Here is a 22462-nt window from a genome sequence, read left to right on the forward strand (position 1 = left end):
ATTCACTTTTTCTGACTCAAAGATATTCTGGCAATAACTATGGCACAGACCGAAGAGCTGCATTATATGACTATGAGAAAGCCCACCCTGACAGTCATTGCAGCCATGGCCACAGTTGGCTCTGGAAGCTAACCAATGGGCCAGTGGCCTTCTCATCGTCGCTTTCAGTACAGGGGGTGGACAGTGTCTGGAAGCTCATCAGACAGTGTAAGCAGGTCTACAGCACTTCCCCTAACCAGAAGTCTTTGTGTCTTCACTGTACTCTGCAGCATGCTTTACTTACAGGACAGTGCACAGCAGTCAATGGGCTTGCAAGGTTATAACTCTGCATAAAACAGTGTTAGTTTTCTCATACAGTTCCAAAGATTGACATCAACTCGATGTGGATGAAGGCCATCTCAAATTCAGTTACGGATTTCAGCTTTCTACCTTCCTCTTGGGATCCAGTCCCACCAAGTTGCTCTTGCTGGGCTCTGTTTCAAACGCCTCCGCAAGCCGCACAAGCCCATAACAGTTCATCTTGAGAGCATTGCAGTGAACAGCCCGGAGCGAGGGCACCAGGTCAGCACTGTCCAAGATGGTTGTCAGGGTGCTGGAGTGATTGGACACCACTGGAGAAGAGAAGGGGACAACATACCATCAGACAGTATATTACTGCAACTTTTTGGAGTCCTTCAAAGACAATCTCTGTATTGCTTTCAGATTACCAAAGACTTGTGCTCACAATGTCCCAACAGCTACAATTTTGGCCACACACAGCAACCTGTTACCTGGACACACTAGGCTTGTCCTGTACCCATATCCCTGGTCCGCCAGATGGCCTACTTTGCAAAGAAGCGGACAGCCCCTCTGGAGCGGAAGCGGGAAGGAATGGGATATGCTGTCGGTCTGCCCTTACAGTGAACATGCACTGCTTTGCGTTGTTCACCAAGATTACAGACCAGAATACAGGAAACAGTTTGCTGGAGCAGCCTGCTGGTAGGATCACATTTGCCTTGATATCATCATGAAGACTCCAGAAATAAAAGGAAAAAGCTAACACCTTTAAAGGATTCACTCACCTTTCAGCATAAGTTCCAGGGTATCCTCCTTAACAGCAGCTTCCACACTGCTGAAGTGGCTGCAGAGAAGAAAAGATCCATGGAACAGGTGAGGCCCAGCTCAACAGTTAGAGTGGCTCAGTTTTTAAACACAACATGAATGGATGTGGAGAAAGGTGGTGGTTTTTTTTTACAGCACCCCTTACATGCTCCTGAGATGCCGTTCAAAAAAATCTAGTAAACTGATACATGAAGTTTGAGAGGATTTTATATATATAAATTTTTTATGCCAGAAAGTTTGCCTAGTGTGCTTATAAAACACAACAAAAAACAAGAAATGTTAAAATCATCCATCCAGATCCAATTTTTTAAAATTAGTTCATTAAAAATGTAAGAGAAAAAAAAAGCTCAAATTCAGCAATTGATACAAAGGAAGGGAAAAGGTATGGTAAAAATAAAATATATAACAGTGGTAGGAGGTACATGTTTTATACAAGTTTTTGAAATATCTAAAAATAATTCTATATGCTGTTGTTGTCTACGTGGCATATATTCAAAATTGAGGAAATTCTATGCTCCTCAGTCCAAAGATCTACAAGAGATGGGCATTTACCTCTCCAAAATTGAATTGCAAGTCTTTACGGGCACAAAGGGTCCAATTTCCTTGACCATCTATTAGCTTCCAAGAGATGAGCAGGTAGCTTAAAAGCTCATAACTGTTCTCAAAAATCAGTGAACATTGTAATACAAAATTGATATGAATAATAACTTCCAACAGCATTGCAGGAGTGTGGCTGATTATATGCGGTCAGTTTGTATTATTATTATTTTGTATTATTATTTTCTTGTGCGCCATGTTTGAGCAGAAAGCGCAGGACATAAACTTACAAATAAACTGAATGTTTGCATTTGAAACACCCTGAAGGGGGAGGCTGTGGGTCTTACAGTGGCTACAAGCACACATGAAACCATCTTTCTACTGCAAAGAAGCAGCATCTTTGTAGCACTGCTTGATCTCAGTATCCAGGCATTCTAAAATGCCTCATATTCTATCTTTCCATGCCCTCTACGAAGCATTTCTACTTCCACTAACATTAGAAAAAGTCAGAGACCTGAGCCCACCTAACCTAGACCCCTCATATCAGAAACTTCTCATCATATTAACCATGTAGGTGTAACTCACTGCAGAATGCTGTAAATGGTATCAAAGTGCTGCAGGATGGCAAGAGATCCTTGGGTGCGGAATTCAGCCTGGAATCCTACCAGGGGAGAAAGAGATATATATTGGGATGCCAATCACCTTACAGAACGCAATTCCACCTACAAGTCAAGACGTTCTTGTATTAACACAAAATAGGTCTACTGAAAACTTAAGGTAGGACACAAAGCAACAACATCATATAAGCTAGCATAATAACATGGCGCACTAATATTTGATAAATTCCTATGTGCCAGCTTTTGTTGCATATAATCAGATTATGCAGATTATCTCTGTTTACCCTGGTCCTCCCCTTCTGGACTTCATGAATATGGATTCTAATGGCCTGGGGGAAAGTGCCCTAACCTTTTAATACAGATGTCATGTTATATTATTTACCAGATGTTATTTACCTGCATGCTAAGAAAAGCTCTGCATTTACTATTACACACATGGAATATATATTCAAGGACTTAGTCCAGTTTGACTGATGAAGAATATGAGAGGGAACACAAATGGTGGCAAAAGAGAAGCAAGTTAGCTGTAAGGGAGGCAAAAAAGGATTATGAGGAACGCATGGCTGCGAATATCAAGACCAGCAACAAACAGTTCTTCAAGTACATCAAAAGCAAGAAGCCAGCAAGGGAAGCGGTAGGCCCGTTAGATGACAAAGGAACAAAGGGTGTGCTAAAAGATGGCAGGGAGATTGCAGAGAAGCTGAATGAATTCTTTGCATCTGTCTTCACCCAAGAGGAGGTGAGGAACATTCCTGCACCTAGACCAAGAAGCTTCTTAGGAAGTGAGATCGAGGAACTAAGCGAAGATAGTGGTATGAAGGAAAGAAGTTTCTGGCAGCCATTGATAAAACTAAATGTTACCAAATCCCTGGCCCAGATTGCATTCACCCAAGTATTCTTAAAGAACTCAACCATGAAAGTGCACATCTTCTCTCTATAATATACAAATTATCCCTGAAATCAAGGCTCCATCCCTAGAGACTGGGAAGATGGCCAATGTCACACCAATCTTTAAGAAAGGATCTAGGGGAGACCAGGAAATTACAGGCCAGTCAGTTTGACATCTGTTCCTGAGTAAATTAGTAGAATCTATCATTAAAGATAAAATTATAAAACATGTAGAAAAGCAAGACCTGCTGAGAAAGAGTCAGCATGGCTTTTGCAGAGGCAAATCCTATGTCTTACAAACTTACTAGAGTTCTTTGAGGGTGTAAACAGGCATGTGGACTAAGGGGTGAAGCCAGTGGACATTGTCTGCACTTGGATTTCCAAAAGGCTTTTGACAAAAGTTCCTCACCAGAGACTGTTGAGAAAACTCAGCAATGAAGAGGAATAAGAGGGAAGTCCTCCTATGGATTAAAAACTGGTTGAGAAACAGGAAACAAAGAGTGGGTGTAAATGGGAAGTTCTCTGTGGAGATGCTTAGGGAGTGGTGTCCCCAAGGATCCGTTTTGGGACCAGTGCTCTTCCAACCTATTCATAAAATGACCTGGAAGTAAAGGGTGGGTAGCGTGGTAGCCAGGTTGGCAGATGATACCAGAATTATGTAGGGTGGTGAGAACCACAAAGGATAGAGCTCAAAGGACCTTGATAAATTAGGTGAGTGGGCTCCAGAGAAATGGCAAATGCAGTTCAATGTAGCAAAATGCAGAAGTGATGCACATAGGGGACAAAATTTAAACTTCACATACTGCAGCTACGGGGTCGAGTGCTATCAGTCACAGACCAAGGAGAAGGGATTTAGGCATCTTAGTTGAGAGTTCCATAGAGATGATGTCAACTCAATGCATGGCAGCTGTGAAAAAGGCATAAACTCTATGCAGGGGATCATTAGGAAAGGTGAGAATAAAACTGCAAGATTATCATGCCCTTATATAAAGAAGCAGTGGATGCGGCCATACTTGGAGTACTGTGTCCAGTTCTGGGTAGCATCTCAAAAAGGATATTGAGGAGATAGAAAAAGAAGTGCAGAGAAGGGCAACAAGGATGATTGAGGGACTGGAGCACCTTCCTATGAGGAGAGGCTGCAGCGTTTGGGACTCTTTAGTTTGGAGAGGAGGCTGACTGAGGGGGGATATAGTTGAAGTCTACAAAATTATGCGTGGGGTAGAAAATGTTGACAGAGAGAAATTTTTCTCTCTTTCTCACAATACTAGAACCAGGGGGCATTCATTGAAAATGCTGGGGGGAAGAATTAGGACTAATAAAAGGAAACACTTCTTTCACATAGCGTGTGATTTAGTGTTTGGAATATGCTGCCACAGGAGGTGGTGATGGCCACTAACCTGGATAGCTTTAAAAGGGGCTTGGACAGATTTATGGAGGAGAAGTCGATTTATGGCTACCAATCTTGATCCTCCTTGATCTGAGATTGCCAATGCCTTAACAGACCAGGTGATCGGGAGCAACAGCCGCAGAAGGCCATTGCGTTCACATCCTACATGTGAGCTCCCAAAGGCACCTGGTGGGCCACTGCGAGTAGCAGAGAGCTGGACTAGATGGACTTTGGTCTGATCCAGCTGGCTTGTTCTTATGTTCTTATGACTAGGTCAAATTCTTTTCCAGGCTGTTTGAAATCCTACTCACAATCCACACTGACAATCAGAGCCTTAGAGGCCTGTCATAGGATCATATATACACAGTGCCTTAAAGACATCTGAAGCATCATACAAATGCTACCATGTCACATTATTATAGCAAAGTTGATAGAGAGAGAATTAGAATCACTTTCAAGACCTCTGGATGGTATGTCCACAGACTACTGACTGGCTGCTGTTGGAGAAAAAAATAAGGCCTTTCGTTTAAGGTCCAACATAACAACTTGTATTCTTCAATTTGCTCTAGCTAGCCAGTTGCTGTCCCAGCCTCTTTTCCCTCCCAGCCATTTTCTCCCATTTTCACCAGATGTATTGTGGAAGGCTTTCATGGCTGGAATCAACTGGGTAAGGTGGGTTTTCTGGGCCTTGTGGCCGTGGTCTGGTAGTTTCTGTTCCGAATATTTCACCTGCATCTTCAGCTGGTATCTTTAGAAGCATGTCACAGTAAGATGTGCTGAGAAGGATGAAAGCTGTAAACACCGACGAAACACACCTTAACGGGACATGCCTCTGAAGGAGTCAGCCACAGATGCAAGCATGTTAGTAGCAACAATTACCAGATCACGGCCACTCACACAGCAAACACCTTCTCTAGGGTGGTTTTTCCCCCTCTCCAGTACCAACAGGCTCTTTGATTTCCCGACAAGTACCACCCCCACCCCCGCCTCCTTTCCCGGTCCCCCTATTTCCAAACAACCTGACAGTTGTCCCCGGAGTTCCTTGACAGGCAACACCTCTTGCACGGCGTATTGCGAGGGCCCATCACTGCGAAGTAAATCGGCAGCAGAAAGTGGCAAATGGAACTCCCAAGTGGGAGCGACAACCGAAGACGGCGCAACCATGGCCACCTCCACGACCGGAAGCAGACAGAAGCTCAAACATCCCGCGCCTTAGACCCCGGTAAAGGCACAAGCCTATCACAGCTCTTGGAACGCAACGCCGGCCAATCAGCCTCCGAACATCTCTTTTCTTGATTGGCCCTTTCGAAAGACAGGCAAGACGGGTGGAACGGTCGAAACTGGCCAAGGCGGCTTGTTTGTCTCTTTCGGTGGCGCTCGCTGTGAGGAAGAAGGCGGGGCGACCATTTCGAATCCTGCCTGCTTAGCCAATCAGTCTCCCAGTTGAGAACTTATTAGCCAATAACCTCCGAGTTTAAATTTTCATTAAAAACGGCGATTAAAAAAAAGCGAGTCAAGGTTTATCGACACCACTTTGAACTTCAGAAATAGGTTAAACTCTTTAATGACACTTCCGGTGTAGAGTTGAACAGGTTTCTCTTCTTTTCCTTTAACGTTTTTAACCATAGAAAAACAACAGCCTAGAGCGACACGGAAAGCTGAAAATAACAAACCACAAATCTTGAGAGTGGGTGTATTGTGGGAAAAATTCAAGATGGTGGAACCTGTTTAGTTGTTAGCGTGTGGCTCCTTGTGGGCGAGAGATACTGCGGGCTCGATGGCATCATGGTTGTTCGTGACGGTGACACGCGGCTTGTTAGGACGCAGCTTCTTCTCTCCCCAGGCTTGTAGGCTGGCCAGTACCGGTAAGTTATGATGCTGCACCCAGCGCAGTGATAAAGGAATGGCTAGGAGGATGTCGCGTGGTCATGATGTCATGGCCATTCCCTGGCTTGGTTTCGTTTCCAGCTATCTGATAATTGGGGGTGAGGGGGAAAAAGCATATTTTTCTTTCACCTTCATAATCCCAAATCTTTCGTGTTTGATGAACGCAACTTAAAGCCACTGTGCTGTAATGGTCGAAATGTCCAAATAGGATATGAGCGACTCATTTTGAACGCCCACTTTGCCATGCAAGCTTTCTGGCTGACCTTGGGCCAATCCTCTCAATATAACCTTCTTTGCAGAGTTTTTGTTAGGGAAAGACCAATCTGAGATTGGATGAACATAAGATAGTACCAGCATGCACTAAAGAGATAAATCTGTTGTTGACAGAAATGGTTCCTGTTGTACCCTAAATTGTGTTCAAGTTCTCAAATGTCATATAGCTCAAGTGACCTTGGGGATTCTTTAGAATGAAGAAATCCATGTGTGCTATCCTGGGTGTCTTGAGGAAGAGTAGAATAATTATGCACATAATGATTTTCACTGGACTTTTGTTTCCATGTAGTAGTATTTTACAGTTTTAGATTTTCAAACCAATATTGTCTGTGTAGGCCTTACTCTGAAGTAAATGTGTGTAAAGTTTCAGCTTCACCTGGTTCTGCATAAATCAGCATGGGTTTGATATTAATCAGCTTTGTTCTCAACTGTTAAATATTTTCTGAAAACATCACCATAAACACTGGATCCCCACATCCAAGTGCAAATCTTTTGATACCTGAACATTGTTTCTCAGATAAAGCCTTTTAAAGTATGAAGTTCTTTTCCACTAAATGCAAGACGTTCACATGTGGAATTTTAAAATTAAACATTTTCCAATTCATATTTTTCTCCAGGTAATCCATACCCCTTCCGTGTGAGGGAGCCTCACAAACCCAAACCAGTTGATCGATGGACAGAAAAAAGAGCACTGTTTGGGGTCTATGACAACATTGGAATTTTGGGTAAGTATGAGCTAGATAAAAAATTTGAATGGATGAAAGAAATTGTACTTGTTGCAGTAAATGTGATCAACAGGTTTAAGATTTTATGAAGTTAACTGAAAACAATTTTGCTGCTTCCACTAAAATTATATTATAGTAAGATGTTATTCTGAAGGCTAGGCATCCAGGTTGTGGGTGATGACAGGAACATTTTAATTTGGACAAGGTGAATTTTACTTGCTACATATTTTGTTTACATAGCACAGGGTGATATGCTGCATTTTATTATTACAACATCCCTGCAAGGTTAGTTAGGCTGAGGGAAAATTATTTATCCAAAGTTACCCCATATGGATTTTTTTTTTGCAAGCAGGGATTTGAACCTTGGTCTGATGCCTGTCATGACCTGAACGGCCCAGGTTAACCTGATCTCATGAGATCCTGAAAACTCAACAGGGCCAGCTGTGGTTAGTACTTGGACAAGACCATCAAGAAAGGCCCGGGGTTGTTATACAGAGACAGGCAATGAGGGTTTTGTCTCTTGCCTTGAAAACCCTATGTGGTTACCATCAGTTGGCTCCAACTTGATGGCACATTCACCTTTCAAACCTAGTTTAGCACTCTAGTTTCACCATACTGCCTCTCTTTTATCTTTTCTGGAATAACAAACTCAAAAAGCAGCAAAAGACCTGAAGACTTCAGTGTTGCTTTCTCTACTGTTTGATGTATCTGCTTGCACTGACTAATAAGTTTGGTGTAACAGCACTGACATTTTACAATTCACTTAGCCAGTCTTTTCCCATTTCCCTGCCTCCCTGTCAGCCCAGGCAAATAGATCTGCATGCCTGCTATGCTGCATCCAACCACCTCATTTTCATAAGCATAAGCATTTTATTGTCATTGTGCACGCACAACGAAATTTACAGCAGCATTCCTCGATGCACACAATTTCAGACCAATTTGCACCATAGAGAAGCAGTTGAAGGCAATTGCTCCATTTCCCAGCCCCTAGTTTTAGATTGGCTGCTTGCATCCCTATATTTGTCCTTGTTTCTAACTTCCTGCTTCAATTTTTCATTTCCACACATTTATTTCATCTTCCTGTTCATCACTTTGTTAACATTACACTTCTTGTGATTTTTTAATTTTTCCTTCACTTACTTACTTTTATCTTTCTTGATCTGAGGTTTTCAATTACTGTTGCTGGTACCATATTCCTTTTTCCTGCTCCAAATATCCTCAGCTAGTCTAAACACATTTGCAGTCATTTTTGTTGTAATGTTGAATACTGAAGAAAAAAGCATCCTGTTTGTGCCAAGGTGCAAATAGCCATCAGTCCTCTCCAGACCCACCCATGAAAAGGTCATAAGATATCTTTCCCCTAGTCTGGCTTCCTTTCCCGTCCTCCTTTCCAATGATGCCAGCATGTGCTTAGAGGTGGCTGAAGGGGACCACCTTCATTATCCTGGACTTTGGGAAACCTGATCTAAAAGATCTACTTTTGGACTCTAGGGTAAAGGAAATGCAATCAATACTTATTTAGACAGTTGTACCCTGTCTTCTCCCCAATGGAGACCCAAAGTAGCTTATAACCCTATTTTCCTGTTCTCCATTTTATACTTACAACAACAACCTAGAGTAAGACAAAGTGACTGGCTTTTAAAGTCACTTAACCTGCTTCCATGGCAGAGTGGAGGTTCAAATTGGGGTCTCTCCGATTGTTGTCTGACAGTAACCAGTATACTAGACATGGTATTCCTGAGGGATGGGTAGAGCAGCCTGAAGGAAACATAATGGAGGGCTTTTATTTGCAGGGTTTTTATTTATTTAATTTCTTCTCTGCCTTTCTCCTTGATGTGGACCCAAAGTGGTTCAAGTCATTCTCCCGTCTTCCTTTTTATCCTTACAACCACTACCCTGTGAGGGCGGTTGGGTTGAGATTATGGGAATGCTTTCAGGTTAACCAGCGAGCTGTTCTGGCAGAGTGAAGTTCTGAACATAGATCTCCCAGATCCTAGTACAGTACTTTAACCATTGCCCCATACTGGGTTAGGAAACAAGGAGGGGATTGTGGTGAATCAAAGTCACAGATGTTTACCACTTGTAAACTCTAATGAAATGTTTAAAGTATACTTTTAAAATTAATTTTTATTATATACATGCACAAACCATAGTAGAAAATTATAGAGATGAAAAATTACAGAGCATATAATAAACAAAACAACAACGGATGGATCTTAATATTCCATAAACATGAAACAGTTTTAAGAGAGAACTTTCTATCTTTTTAATTTACTATTTAATTATTTAGTTAATATCCACTGGTATATATCAACTTATCAATTTCTTATAGTCTTAACTGCTGACATATTGGTAATGTATTAACCTGTTCATACAACACTTCTAAATGTTATTTTAGTCTTCATTGGTATTATATTTAGGGTTTTTAAATAGAAACTAATGACAGTGATGGAATCCAAGACCACCTTTTCTTTTACCTGCTTGATGCCATCCTTATCCCCTTCCACTTAGGAAACTTCCAGTGCCACCCCAAGGACCTGATCAGAGGCCCCCAATGGTTACGTGGCTGGCGGGGCAATGAACTGCAAAGATGCATTCGCAAGAAGAAAATGGTGGGTGACCGGATGTTCGATGACGATTACAAGAACCTGAACAAGAGGATAAGATTTTTGTATAGACGCTTCAACCGTACCGGGAAGCACCGCTAAGAATGTCCTGCGAGGAATAAGGGATTTGTGAAAGTATTACAATTAAACTAACCTTTTAATTTCCTGATGATTTCCTCGTTGTCCTTCATCTTCTGTTTCATCTGCCAGTGTATTCCTATGCAACCCATGGGCTGCCATAATATCCCTTTGTGAATTTATTATATGAAATCTGGTGGTTAAATTTACAGCTGCAGTTTTTCAGACTAGCTTGGCTTCTTCTCCCATCCTTTACTCCGTCTTTTTCAAGCAGGGGTTGCTTTTGTTGCTATTTGATGAAATCACGCCCAAGATCCTTGTTTTTGTACAATTTACCTAGGTGCTCTTTTGCTCTGGCATCAAAGAAATGTTATTTTCTTACTGCTGTGGTGGTGTACTACAAATGACTGCACTGTGCAAAGGGTTATGGAAGAACAGATGATCTGGATAATGTGGCCATTATCCTGTCTATCATACCATAATATCTCACTGGGTCACCTTGAGCCAGTCTCAGCCTAACTTGCCTACGTGATGTGTAGAAAAAAGGGTTAACAGTTCCTCTGCTCAGGTGAGGGAGAACCATCTTGGCTTGACCTTTTTCTGTGTGCATTTGACTCCAGCTTTTTCTGGCTATGCTTACTGTGTAGCTCCTTGGCTGGCAGGAAGCAATGTCTTGGGTAACTAGCAGAAAGCCATTACGGTCCTTGAATTGCTTCAGTGTTGCTTTGGAAAACACAAGTATTAAATACTGACAAAGTTAAATACACTGGCTCTGGACACATGCACCACATTAAATCCTGTATTGGGATATCTTCTGTTTAAAGCTACCCTACTTCTAATGGTGCTTGAAGCAGCTTCTGAAATCAGTACATAGACCAGGTAAGGTTTGAAGTTGTCAGCTGAAGTGGAGACACACACCACAGCTTGCCAGAACCAGTGGCACTTAACCAAGTGCCCTCCATAGATGCTGGCTTGTCAGAAATGGTTCCAAATGCCTAAGAGCCAGCATAGTGTAGTGGTTAAGAGCAGATAGCCTCTGATCTGGAGAACTGTATTTGATTCCCCACTCCTCCACATGAGTGGCAGACTGGTGAATTGATCTTGTTTCCCTGCTCCTACTCATGAAGCCTGCTGGGTGAGCATAAACTAGTCACTGTTCTTTCAAATGGGATTGGACCCTGTCTGAGTCAAGTGGACCTACTGCCTCCAGAACATCTCCTTTCCCAACCAACCCTGCCTCTTAGTCTGGATTCTGTTTTGGTTTATTCACTCTGTTAATCATCTGGAGCCTTAGGGAACTGCTGATGTGAGTGTCATGAACATATTGATAAGAGCTGACTCCAAAGCTTCCTGGAATCTCGTGTAAAGGTCTCAAGAGTAAATATGAAAGGTCATTGTGTTAAGACCTGCACATTCCCTGCACGGTAGCTATGAATGTAGCCTGGTTGGAGGGGATGGCATGCTGGCAGTGTGCCTTTTTGGACTGCAAAAGGGTCATTTCGCTGCTGTGTGGGGGTGCACAAATGCAGGAGCAAATCAGGCCAAGTGGCCCCTGCAGTTCTGGAAGCCATCTTGGCTTGGGATGCTTGGTTTGGACTAGGCTGGTAGCCTCCACAGAGTTGCAGATCACCTGCCACTGCAGATCACCTGCAAACAGACCAGCCATCCCCCTGCGGTTGGGGCTACTGTCTTAGTCTCAGCTGTGTGGCCTCATAAGCACAGGCAGAAAGACTGGCTTCCCTCTGCTTATTCCTGTCCATCTACAATTATCTAGTGCAGAGGCCAGCTAGCAATTTTTTTTGACAAGTTACATGGCACAAGACACCAGTGCAAGCTGCATCACATAGGTAAGAGCTGGAGGAAGGATAACCAAAATGGTAATGCAGTTAGAATGCCTTCCTGATGAGAGAAGGGCTTTTGAGGACAGCCCAATTCAAAGCTGCTAAGGGCTGACATAAAAGGGGGTATACAAAATTGGATGTGGAATGGAAAATATACATCCTGACCTGGGTGACTGGGGCTAGCCTGTCCTTGTTAGATCTTGAAAAGTAAGCAGGGTTGGCCCTGGTAGGTATTTGGATGGGAGACCACCAAGGCATATGAGGGACACTGTGCAGAGGAAGGCAATAGCAAACCACCTCTTTAAGTCTCTCACCTCAAAAACCCAACTTATGGTTGCCATAAGTCGGCTGTGACTTGACGGCCCTCCACACATACAGGGAGAATACAAAGTTTCCTCCCTTTCTCATACTACTAGAAGAATTACCTTATGAAACTGAAAGGCAGCAAATCTGAAATGGACAAAAGTTCTGCTTCATCCAGCAGGCAGCTGATCTGTGGAACGCTCTGCCACGAGATTTTGCGTGATGGCCAAAGAGCTGCTTGTGTCATGTGCTGTCTGAATTGCTTCCAACTTCTGGTAGCCCTATGAATTAATAAATCTGGTCTCCAGAACATTCTGTAACTAACAGCTTTGCTTAAGGAGTTGGAAGGCTTTAAAAGGAGGTTGGACAGAACGGGAGGAGAAATCTATTATGGGGGCTATTAACTGCGATACTAAGTCCAGATTTGGAATGCCTGTCACAATCAAGCTGGGAAGCAGTCAGTGGGGGAAGCCGGTTGACAGTAGATGCTACCTGTGGCTTATCTGGGGCACCTGGCTGGTCCTCATTGGAAAGAGGGCACTATTCCAATCCAGCATGGCTCCTCCTGTGTTTTTATAGTTGGGGGAAGCAAAGAAGGCAGACCAAATGACCATGTGGTTCATCAGCCATTTTCCAACAGCAGGCAGACTGATACTTCTAGGGTGGGGCTGTGGCTCAGTGTTAGAGCACCTGCTTTGCCTGGAGAAGGTCTCTGATTCAATATTTGGCATCACCTGAGCAGACAAAACTGTCTTTGACAGACCAGTGGTCTGATTCGGTACAAGCCAGCTTCAAGTGTGACCCCGTGGAAACAGATCTTTCTTTAGCACTGATTAGTACCCTCGTTACTTGATGGCCCTAAATGTAAGACCCCCCCAAAAATTATACACAAAAAGCTTTCTTTTAATTATTGAGCATAACTGCAACTTTTATGCACATCTAAGACAATCTCCCTCTTGTCTTTTGATGACAAGACCCAAGTTGTGCATTTGAGTAAATACTGGATCCTGAGATCCATTGCCACAGGAATCATCACATTAGGATCTTCCAAAGAGATATGTGCAGATTGGCATATTTCCAAAGGAGTGACCAATCCTTTGGCAAGTGTATTTGTGTGTGTGTGTGTGTGTGACAGAGAGCTAATAGAATAGGAAGGAAAGAGCTGTTGTGCCCCCACCAGTTGATAGCTGGGTACAGCAGAAAGGGGGAAGATGTCGCAGGCATGGGCCAGAGCCAGATGCCTGTCCTGTGCTGATGAGTGACTCACTGGGCGTGGCTGGGGAGCAAGGCGGCTGGAAGGGCTTTGGATGATGTCATTGCTGTGAAGGTGTGGCAACGGCATATTCCTCTGAGGCTTGGTCCCTCGCTCCCCTCTGGGAGGTATCAGTCTGCAGCAAGTTCCAGCGCAAAGCCGAGCCATCTCCAGAGACTGAACCAAGAGCAGCCATGTGAGTACAGGAGGGTCTGACTCCTGCCCCCTCCCCAGACTGTGGTGCCCACTGAGTGATACGTTGCAATAGTTTTTCCCCTGACAGGTCCACCTACCTGGTATCTCCTACCCAGCTTCAGTAGATCCTCTGAGACCTGTCAGCTTCCTTTACATCCATGCAGTGGGGCTCATCTGTTGCATTTAGAGAATGACAACAGGTGCTAAGCGAGGGGGGGGGGTTCTTGCTGGAACGTTAGCTCTGTGAAGAGGGAGAAAGCTTATTCACTACACACATACGCACAGGCATCCCTGGAGCTTGACCGAAGAATGCTCTGAGCTTGGTGGTGGGCTCAAATCTCCACTGTGACCTTGGGCCGATGGTCTCTCTCCCCCTAACCTACCTCATAAGATTGTTAGGAGGCAAAATGGAGGGAGAGCTTGGGAGAAAAAGGGAAAGGACTGGAGAGCTAGTTTCAGATCTTGTCACAAAATTCATGGGGTGGCCCCAGGGTAGCCAATCTCCAGGGGGAGCCTGAAGATCTCCATCTCCAGACGGCAGACATCAGTTCCCCTGGGAGAGAACGGCTGCTCGGACGGTTGCTTCTGTAGCATTAAACTCTGCTGAGATCCCTTTCCAAACTCCAGCATCTCCAGGCTCCTCCCCCAAATCCCTAGATATTTCTCGACTTGGAGCTGACAACACCAGGTAACCCTTAGGCCAGTCGCAATCTCTCTGCCAGGCCTACTTCACAGGGTTGGTGTGGCACTGGAGGAAGAGACTCGTGTAGGCTGCTGTCCTGGGCTCTTTGGAGGAAAGGAGGGAGGAATGACTCGATAAAGAGCCTTGTCTGAGTCCAGACCGGGTCTCTTATTCTCTCCGAGGGCTGGTCGGCTCTCCTTGGTCGGTGCGCTCTAAAACACGCGCTCCTTGGTCGGTGGCCAAACCGAAAGGAGAAAACGCTATGGGGAATGAGCCTTCAGGCGCTTGGCTCTGCGGCTGCGCAGACGGATGGCGCTGGGGGCGGAGGAACGCGCAGTGAGGGCTAGAGGCATGCAGAAGGAGACCCGCAGGGCGCTGGCTGGGGGTGGGCGGGAGGCAGCGCGATCCTAAGCAGGTCTCTTCCGAACTAAACCCCGCCTTTTTCGCTAGGGGGCAGCTCGAGAGGATGGCAGCCAGGGAAGGTTGCCAACCTCCAATTGGGTGATCAAGCCAAAGCACTCACCAAGGTGTGATACAGGAATTATGAAAAAACCCCAAAAACAAATAAACCACCAATTGTACCAGTTAACATTGTAAATAAATCCGTAAAGCTAATTATCAGTAGTGGCTTATTTACTGCAGAGCTCCCTTCCATCCCCAAACCACACTTACCCTAAAGCTCCACCTCTAAATCTGCAGGAATTTCCCAATCCACAGCTAGTAGACTTATGACAGGTTCAACCATCGTGCAGGGGCACAGTCCGGTGGACAGAAATGCCAGAGGTGGGATCCAGCAGGTTCTCACCAGTTCCCGAGAGTGGGTTACTAATTATTTGTGTGTGCTGAGAGGGGGTTACTAATTGGGTCTGCTTTTCCATTAGAAATTCCATTAGGTCCAAAAATCATAAAGTCCTGTTGTTTCCTATGTGGCTGGTTAGCGAAGGTAGAAAATGGGATAATTCTCCCTGTTGGGCTGTTTTAAAACATGTTTTAGAAATATGGTAAAGTTCCTTGTTTAAGGAAAGTATCCTTCTTTTGATTTCTAGAAACAAAATTAAGTATTTGAAAGTATTAAGTATTTGACAGGCAGTCAATTAGAGGAGAAGTAGTTGTTTCTGTTGGCAGTAGACAATAGGACTTGCTTTAATGAGTTTAAATTATGGACAGAAAGATACCAGCTGGAAATTAGGAACTTTTTTTTTTACAGCAAGAGTTTTTTACAGTAACAGAGAAATTATTAATGCCCCGCCCCTGGAATGCCCAGCCACACCCTCGTCGTGCCCCGCCCAGCCCCATTGGTGCTACGCCACTGTTTGAATCCCACCACCATGGGAACCTGTTACTAAAATTTTTGGATCCCACCACTGAGAAATGCCCTCCTGCACCTGGCCAATTGGCCCTGACTGGGTCCCAGTCAACAGCCACCAGTCGCAGGGAAGGTGGGCTCAGGGCGGCTCAACCCAGAGGCACAGTCTGCTACTCAAATCTAGCCATCTTACTTGGTTGGGATGCCAAAAATTATTTTGAACTCTCTGTTCCTCACAAATGGGGCTTCAGCTTTGTTTTGTCAAGGTGGAGAAGTGTGGGTGTGTGTGTGGAGTGGGAAAGGACTCTTGTTTCCTCCACTGGCTTTTTCTCGCTGGAAACTTCCCTCACCTCTGTAGGTCGGTGGATCAGGCCAGGTACTATTTTGGATTTCTTAAAAAGCAAACTTCTTGAGGTGTAACTTACAGCTACAGTATAGAAACAGTATATAGTTGTCTGGGGGGGGGGCATCATCCCACTTTTAATGCAAGATAGAAAGCGAAAGAAAGTTCTCTCCCTGTTTTAGCCAAAATATTTGCAGCAGAAATAATTCTGGTAGCACTTTTGTGACAGAACTCACAGAGAACTGGGCTGAACAACTTGGTTTTTGTCACTTGCAGATTAATAAACAACAGCTGCAAAGTGTGGCCACTAAAGGAATAATGTTACACATTTTCTTTGAACTTATGATTTTATATTAGATTTGTTGGTGAAGCAAATTGCAAAATATGTTGGGATCTAGAAGAGCTAAATAAACACCCAACTTTGTATGTATTGACGAAGGCTTTCACAGCCGGATTCAACTGGTTGTGGTGGGTTTTCCGGGCTGTGTGGCCGTGGTCTGGTGAATCTTGTTCCAAACGTTTCGCCTGCATCTGTGACTGGCATCTTCAGAGGTGTATCACAGAGGGAAATCTATTACACACTGTGTCCAGTGAAGATACACCTCTGAAGATGGCAGCCACAGATGCAGGTGAAACCTTACGAACAAGATCTACCAGACCATGGCCACAAAGCCCAGAAAATCCACCACAACCACTCTCAACTTTGTACTTTATTCTTCTTTGTCTTCGCTTGCCTCCTGGTGCAGCCTTATTTTTGTCTCCTAACATTATACTGTACAATTTACAATTCTAATGTTTAATAGAATGATTTATATACATAAATTTGACTAAATAACCATTGCTACAGAATTATGATAACTCAGTTCTGTATTTTCCTATTACGTTACAAATTTCCCTGAAGAAACCTGATAGGGAAACACTTACAGCCCAATCCAAAGGGGGGGGGGCCTCTAGAGCAGTGGCTAGGGGGGAGGGTAGAGGCTATTGGTGGCATAAGCACTGGGGAAGAAGGAGAAAATCCTTTTCTCTATCGCAGAAGCCTTTTGTGAGGAATGACTTGAGCCACACTTTGGTTGCGTAAGTCTGCACTGCAAAAAGTTGCCGTTCCTAGGCCAAATCTGGAAGCTGTCTAAAGTTGTCCCCCTTGAGAACACCCCCTCCTTGCCGGCAAAGGCCTCAGCAGTGCAGAAGCGGTGGCATGGGGGCACACTTCTGGATGGTTCTCCTGTGCCAGCCCAAGTGCCTCTGTGCCAACGTCAGCACTGCTTTGCACACTACAACAACAAGAAGAGTTTGGATTTATACCCTTCCTTTCTCTCCTGTAAGGAGACTCAAAGGGACTTACAATCTCCTTCCCCACCCCCAACAAACACCCTGTGAACTTGAAGAGGGTGAGGCTGAGAGAGCTCCAAAGAGCTGTGACTAGCCCAAGGTCACTCAGCTGGCATGTGTTGGAGTGGCACAGATGCTGGCATATGGATCGCACAATATCCAGGGCAACTTCAGCCCCATTCACTGTTAGGAAATTTTGAGCTGAGTAGTAATATACAACTTATTTGATTATTATTTATTGGATTTAATATGCTACCCCTCCCTTCCGGGCTTGAGGTGGCATATTGATAGATAGATAGATAGATAGATAGATAGATAGATAGATAGATAGATAGATAGATAGATAGATAGATAGATAGATAGATATTTTAATGGCCTTTTTTGTCTCTTTTCAAATTGATTTTGTGCCAAGGCAACGTGGTATAAATTCATAAGAAAACTAGGGGAAATGACTGAAACTCCCTGGAGTGTTTATTATGAATGGGGTCTGCTTCGTTGCTCACATCTGCACAACTTGTGAGGGCCAATTGTTGGTAACAGATATCCAAATTTTCTTTTTGTACTTGACTTGTTATCTTCATAGGTCTGATCCAGATCAGCCATCTGATCTCGGAGCAGGACCAGAAGCAACAGAATCTTCCGGAGGCCCTCCTGAACAACCCCCAGATTTGACCAGTAACCGCCGCTTGAACCATGCTCAAGCAGAAGTGAACCAAGTGAGTCTGTAACGTCCTCTGGCCTCCTTAGAATGGACTTGTGCCTGTTTTTCTGCTGATCAATGAGGTGGGCCCTCTCTCTCCTCTTCCTCCTTCTCAGGTGGTGGACATTTTGCATGATAACATGACCAAAGTCATCGAACGAGATGTCATGATAAGCAGCTTGGATGACAAAGCGGACTCTCTCCATGAGAGTGCCAAGATGTTTGAAAACAGTACGACTGCTCTTGCGAGGAAATACTGGTGCCAGAACATGAAGGTGAGCTTGTAAAGGGATATTCCCTAGAACTGTGCTAGAAATTCTATTTTCTGTGGAAGGTCTGGACTAGTAGATGTGACTGTCTAATGTGCTACATTTTCCCCCTTCTCCAGATGATGATTATTTTGGGAGTGATCTGTGCTATTGCGGTCATTGCAATTGCAGGTAAGTACCATGGTGAATTAGGATCGCCTTGTCCCTGAGTCACAGGGTCTGGATAAAGAGTACCATCCACCTGTGAGTTATGAGAACATCTGTCCATCTTCTTGAAGCAAGGACAGGCAAACCAGAGGCGTACCGGGGGGAAATGGCGCCCGGAGACATCTGTTCCAGGGCACCAGAAGACAACAAGGCTTGCCATCTTCCTGGTCACTTGGGGGCCCTATTTTGACCAGATCAGTGGCACACAGGGACAGAGTGCCACTGGCAAATATGCCACTGGGGCAAACCTTTGGGGGTTTGGGGTATTTAGCCTGCTGGGTGAGAGACAGAGATCTGGCAGAGTGAGAGAGCTCTGTCTGAGGTCTCTTTTCTTACGTTAGGGAAACCTGAGGTAACATAACCTCTTGTTTTTCTCCTTGTCTTTGTTGCTTCTACCCGCAGTCTACTTTTTTACCTGAGATTCCATCCTTGTTCTTCCATCTGCATCTTCCCATCCTCCTATTCTTCATCCACATCTCCCCCCACGTAACATACTTTCATTCTGGCTTGATCATCTGGTTTTCCTTCCACAGGTGACTTTACCCACACTCTCCCCCCAACTTCCTTTTCACCTTTTCATCAGCTACGGCAGCCCCTGGCAGGATCCGTTCAGCTGGGTTGATGTGTTGGATTTAATAGTGGGGACACTGGCATCGGGTCCATGCCTTTAAGGATAGTAACTGGGGGATTGGTTGGCCAGCTAGGCCATTGCTGTCTGTTCCTTTTGTAAGGGAACTGGAAGAAGGTTTCACTGGTGCAGAGAGCTTCCATCTGTGGTGTAGCTGAAGCAACGAATCGGGATCCCAGCAGTGGCCCCTAAAGAAGACTCCAGTATTATGTGCTGTAAAATAATTAATTTGATCCATTGACATGCTACTGTTCAAGGTAGTGTACAGTTCCAAAGGACATCTACAATATGTTACACGCCACACAAAAGGAAGAGGGAAGAGAAAAGCGAGGGCATTTAGTCATTAACACTTGGATAGCTTTTCTGACTTCCTTGATGACTAGAGGGAATCTTCTTCAGAGGGTGGTTCTGGGAGGGCGCTGAGTCCAACGGCACTTGGACCAAAGCACACTGATGGTGGGGCTCACTGTCTCACTTCTCCCTGAGATGTGGCAAGTGGATTGGGTGCCAAGTTGGATTTTTCTCCTCTGCGTAACCATTCTGCCTTGCCTCTCTATTTGTGTGGCAACAGTTGGTCCTACAAGTGTGTGGGTGTGTAGAGTGGGAAGAGTTTGGAGCTTGTCTGCTCCTAGAGGCTTATTGACACTTGATCACTGGGATATGTGGGAGTTACTGTTCTTTTCTGGGAAGTCTGAGATTCCATCCCTGTTCTTCCATCTTGTGGGATAGACCAGGTCTGGAGATTTTCTCCCCCTTCGGTAGTGTGGCTTGGTTGTATTACAGTGGGTAGATCTTAGATAACAAATGAGCAAAGACAGATGCTGCTACCTGAGTAGTTGCATCTGGATCTGGGCCTCTTCTCCTTGTTTTAATCTGCCTTTGTGCCATGAACTAGCTCACAGACTGTGAATTAACTGGTTCAGGTGGCATTTGCATTCCCAGGACTGGTCCCAAGAAGAGATAAGAACATGACCCATCTCTTGATTTCTTGAATACAGGAAGCAGCAAATGACCAAATGCTGATTCTGTGTTTCTTTGAATGGGAGATGTTCTCTCGGCCGTGCAAGAATCGAGTCTCTCTGAAAGATTAATCCACAGACCGGGACACCCCAAATAAATGCACCTTGTTCAGTCCGGTTATTTTTCTATTTAAACTAGAAATTGATGGCCCCTTTCCCCCTCTCACTTAGGATACAATCCTGGGCAGAAAATAATATCTGAGTCTGCTTTGGTTTTAGTAAGAATAAGGCAGTGTTAGAGGTGGGAGAGTTGGGTTTTCAAGAACGCCTTTCCAGGGACAATTTTGCAAGCACTTGTTATGCACCTTGGAGTTGGATTCTTGAATGATCTCCATCCAAGTGCATTGGATCACATGGGTCTGTTCAATGAATGGTGGCATTTCCCCCCAGTGCTAGGGGATTTAGGCAAGGACCTGAATTAGGCAAGGACTCTGAGCTCTGGGGGAAAGTACCAGAGTTGGTGCAGTGGACTTGCAAGATCCACCCTGATTGCCATCAGAGGATATCAAAGCTCCATTGGGTCTGATATTGCTCTCCCAAGTGGGTCATCCTCTGAAAATGTTCAATGATGAGCATGCGTGAACTTACCTATGCAATGCCCGGCTATGAAAAAGTCTATGGGTTGGATCCTACCAGCCTTTCTGCTACGTCTCTCCTGATTCCTCCTCCCCGCTCAATGTGCTTTTTATCCCACAATCCCTAACGTAGACTTTTAAATGATCTGCTCTCCCTCCGTTGCCAGTGGAAAAGCCAGTTGGATCCAGCCCAATGCTTCCAGCTGAAAGGAGCATGGGTGTGGTTGTGCGTGTGGCTGTGCGCTTGGAAGAATGGAGCTGGGGTGGGGAAGACTGGTCATTGAATGTCCTGGGAAGAGTCCTGGAGGGACGCTGCCCTGGGGGAGTTGCTGGCAGTCTGGAGCAAGGAGAGCTCAGCCACCGTAGTTCTGCCAGGGCTGCTCACATCATTCCATGCTGTGCTGAGTGGCAGGAAAAGGGAGCTAAGTGATGTAGCCTGAGAAAATGTCAGCTGGATGCACAAACTTCTTGCCATGAAGCCAAGTAGGGTCTGAAAGGAGAAAGAGAAACATACCAGGACCGAGAGGGAAAGAGGATACCACTGGTGGCTGTGCTGGGAAGGGTCTCTGCTTTCCCCTGCCGCATAAAGAGTCATGCACATTTCCTGCCATGAGCCAGCATTTTGTTTGCTTAGATTCCGCCACCTTGCAGTTTCCTGTCTTTCCCCACTTCAAGGGACAACAGAGAGAGCTGGGAATGAAGCTGCTGTCTTCAATTTGAAGTGGCCATTTTCTCTCAGCTCACTGGAGGGATGGACATTAGCCAGCTCCAAGGCCAGATGAAGATGGGATCAACAGTCTTTTTCAATACATGGGCCCCTGAATCTCTCCTGGATAAAGATCGTATCTTCTGCCAGCTCTGTTGTTTCTTGCTGGTTCTCTTGGGTGTGTTCTTTTCCATTCTCTGCTGCTCTTTATGCATGGGCCAAAATGTGTCTAGCTCTCAGGCACTCTGCCTTCTAAGCAAGCGTATGCTCATCGGCCCACCTGCTCTCTTGCACACAACTATAGGTATAAGCTTCACTGGTCCTGGGAAACAACCATCCTGAGCTTTTCTGATAAACACTTCTGTATCCCTTGAGTATGCCTCTACTGCTTGAGTATCAAATGAAAGCATGGCTTTTCTTGAGGTTGGTGAAGCAGAAAGAACACAAATGGCACAATTTGGAATGGGTATACATGGTAGGTCAAATGTGTTTCAAATGCTTCCTCCTTTGCATGAATTGAAATCCAATGCTCCTTCCTCCACCAGGCCTAAGGTTGAGGGCACCAATGGTATTTCCAACAGAGCTACTCCCTGTCCATTGTTTTACTGTATTCCTCCCTTTCTCCTTAGCTAGACTAATTTCACTGTCACAGGCAGTCACGCCAGAAATTGAAACTGTTGGTATTTTAATAGTATTTATTATTGTAAGTCACCCTGAGCCCATAAAGGGAAGGGCAGCCAATCAATAAAAATTACTCAAGGATTTCTACACAACCCCAAGTGCTGGTTAGGATGGGGAAGATCCAAGTTCATATCCTCATTATACCATGAAATCACTCAGGTGGCCTTGGGCTAGTAGTCGCTCTCTGTCAACCAAACCTATCTTTCAGGGTTTTTTTACGAGACCAAAATGGAGGAAGGAGGAACCGTGAATGCCATTCTATAGTCAACAGGAGGGGCACAGATGTACTAGGTGGGGAATTCTTGGTAAAATGGCATAGGCTCA

At 44.8% G+C, this 22462-nt stretch overlaps 3 protein-coding genes and 1 non-coding gene across 5 annotated transcripts in view; 2 read left to right on the forward strand and 2 right to left on the reverse strand.

The window, feature by feature from the left end:
* The window catches only part of NCAPD2 (non-SMC condensin I complex subunit D2), a 37488-nt gene extending 31449 nt beyond the window's left edge, over nucleotides 1-6039 (reverse strand). Inside the window, 4 exon segments of the mRNA XM_048503364.1 lie at nucleotides 430-611; nucleotides 1062-1120; nucleotides 2224-2299; nucleotides 5550-6039. Of these exon segments, the coding sequence (XP_048359321.1) occupies nucleotides 430-611; nucleotides 1062-1120; nucleotides 2224-2299; nucleotides 5550-5694 (462 nt within the window). The 5' untranslated portion in view covers nucleotides 5695-6039.
* LOC125437360 lies at nucleotides 694-1013 on the reverse strand. The gene has a single exon (XR_007245199.1). It is a non-coding gene; the product is annotated as a small nucleolar RNA U85 (small nucleolar RNA).
* A 59-nt stretch (nucleotides 6040-6098) lies between the features above and the next one.
* Nucleotides 6099-10190, forward strand: MRPL51 (mitochondrial ribosomal protein L51). Its single transcript, XM_048503366.1, has 3 exons — nucleotides 6099-6395; nucleotides 7308-7415; nucleotides 9927-10190. Exons 1-3 carry the CDS (start codon nucleotides 6308-6310, stop codon nucleotides 10121-10123), a joined length of 393 nt encoding a protein of 130 aa, XP_048359323.1. The 5' UTR covers nucleotides 6099-6307; the 3' UTR covers nucleotides 10124-10190.
* Nucleotides 10191-13585: 3395 nt separating this feature from the next.
* LOC125437268 (vesicle-associated membrane protein 2-like) lies at nucleotides 13586-21831 on the forward strand. 2 transcript variants are annotated; one of them, XM_048504739.1, is made up of 5 exons: nucleotides 13586-13691; nucleotides 17937-18069; nucleotides 18170-18328; nucleotides 18442-18493; nucleotides 18932-21831. In XM_048504739.1, coding segments are annotated over exons 1-5 (363 nt in total). In that variant the 5' UTR covers nucleotides 13586-13689; the 3' UTR covers nucleotides 18949-21831. The 2 variants fall into 2 exon arrangements, with proteins under 2 accessions (XP_048360696.1, XP_048360695.1); XM_048504738.1 differs by having other exon boundaries at nucleotides 21427-21831.
* The last annotated feature ends 631 nt before the right edge of the window (nucleotides 21832-22462 follow it).

This window comes from Sphaerodactylus townsendi, linkage group LG07 (assembly GCF_021028975.2).
Source record: "Sphaerodactylus townsendi isolate TG3544 linkage group LG07, MPM_Stown_v2.3, whole genome shotgun sequence".
NCBI lineage: Eukaryota > Metazoa > Chordata > Lepidosauria > Squamata > Sphaerodactylidae > Sphaerodactylus > Sphaerodactylus townsendi.

Bases quoted from the DNA above. Each gene is read 5' to 3' on its own strand.
- LOC125437268 (XM_048504738.1), top strand. The intron at 18,070-18,169 runs GTGAGTCTGTAA...CCTCCTTCTCAG, and splicing joins CTCAAGCAGAAGTGAACCAA to GTGGTGGACATTTTGCATGA. The intron at 18,329-18,441 runs GTGAGCTTGTAA...CCCCTTCTCCAG, and splicing joins ACTGGTGCCAGAACATGAAG to ATGATGATTATTTTGGGAGT.
- MRPL51 (XM_048503366.1), top strand. From the start codon at position 6,308: ATGGCATCATGGTTGTTCGTGACGGTGACACGCGGCTTGTTAGGACGC. The intron at 6,396-7,307 runs GTAAGTTATGAT...ATTTTTCTCCAG, and splicing joins TTGTAGGCTGGCCAGTACCG to GTAATCCATACCCCTTCCGT. The intron at 7,416-9,926 runs GTAAGTATGAGC...CCTTCCACTTAG, and splicing joins TGACAACATTGGAATTTTGG to GAAACTTCCAGTGCCACCCC.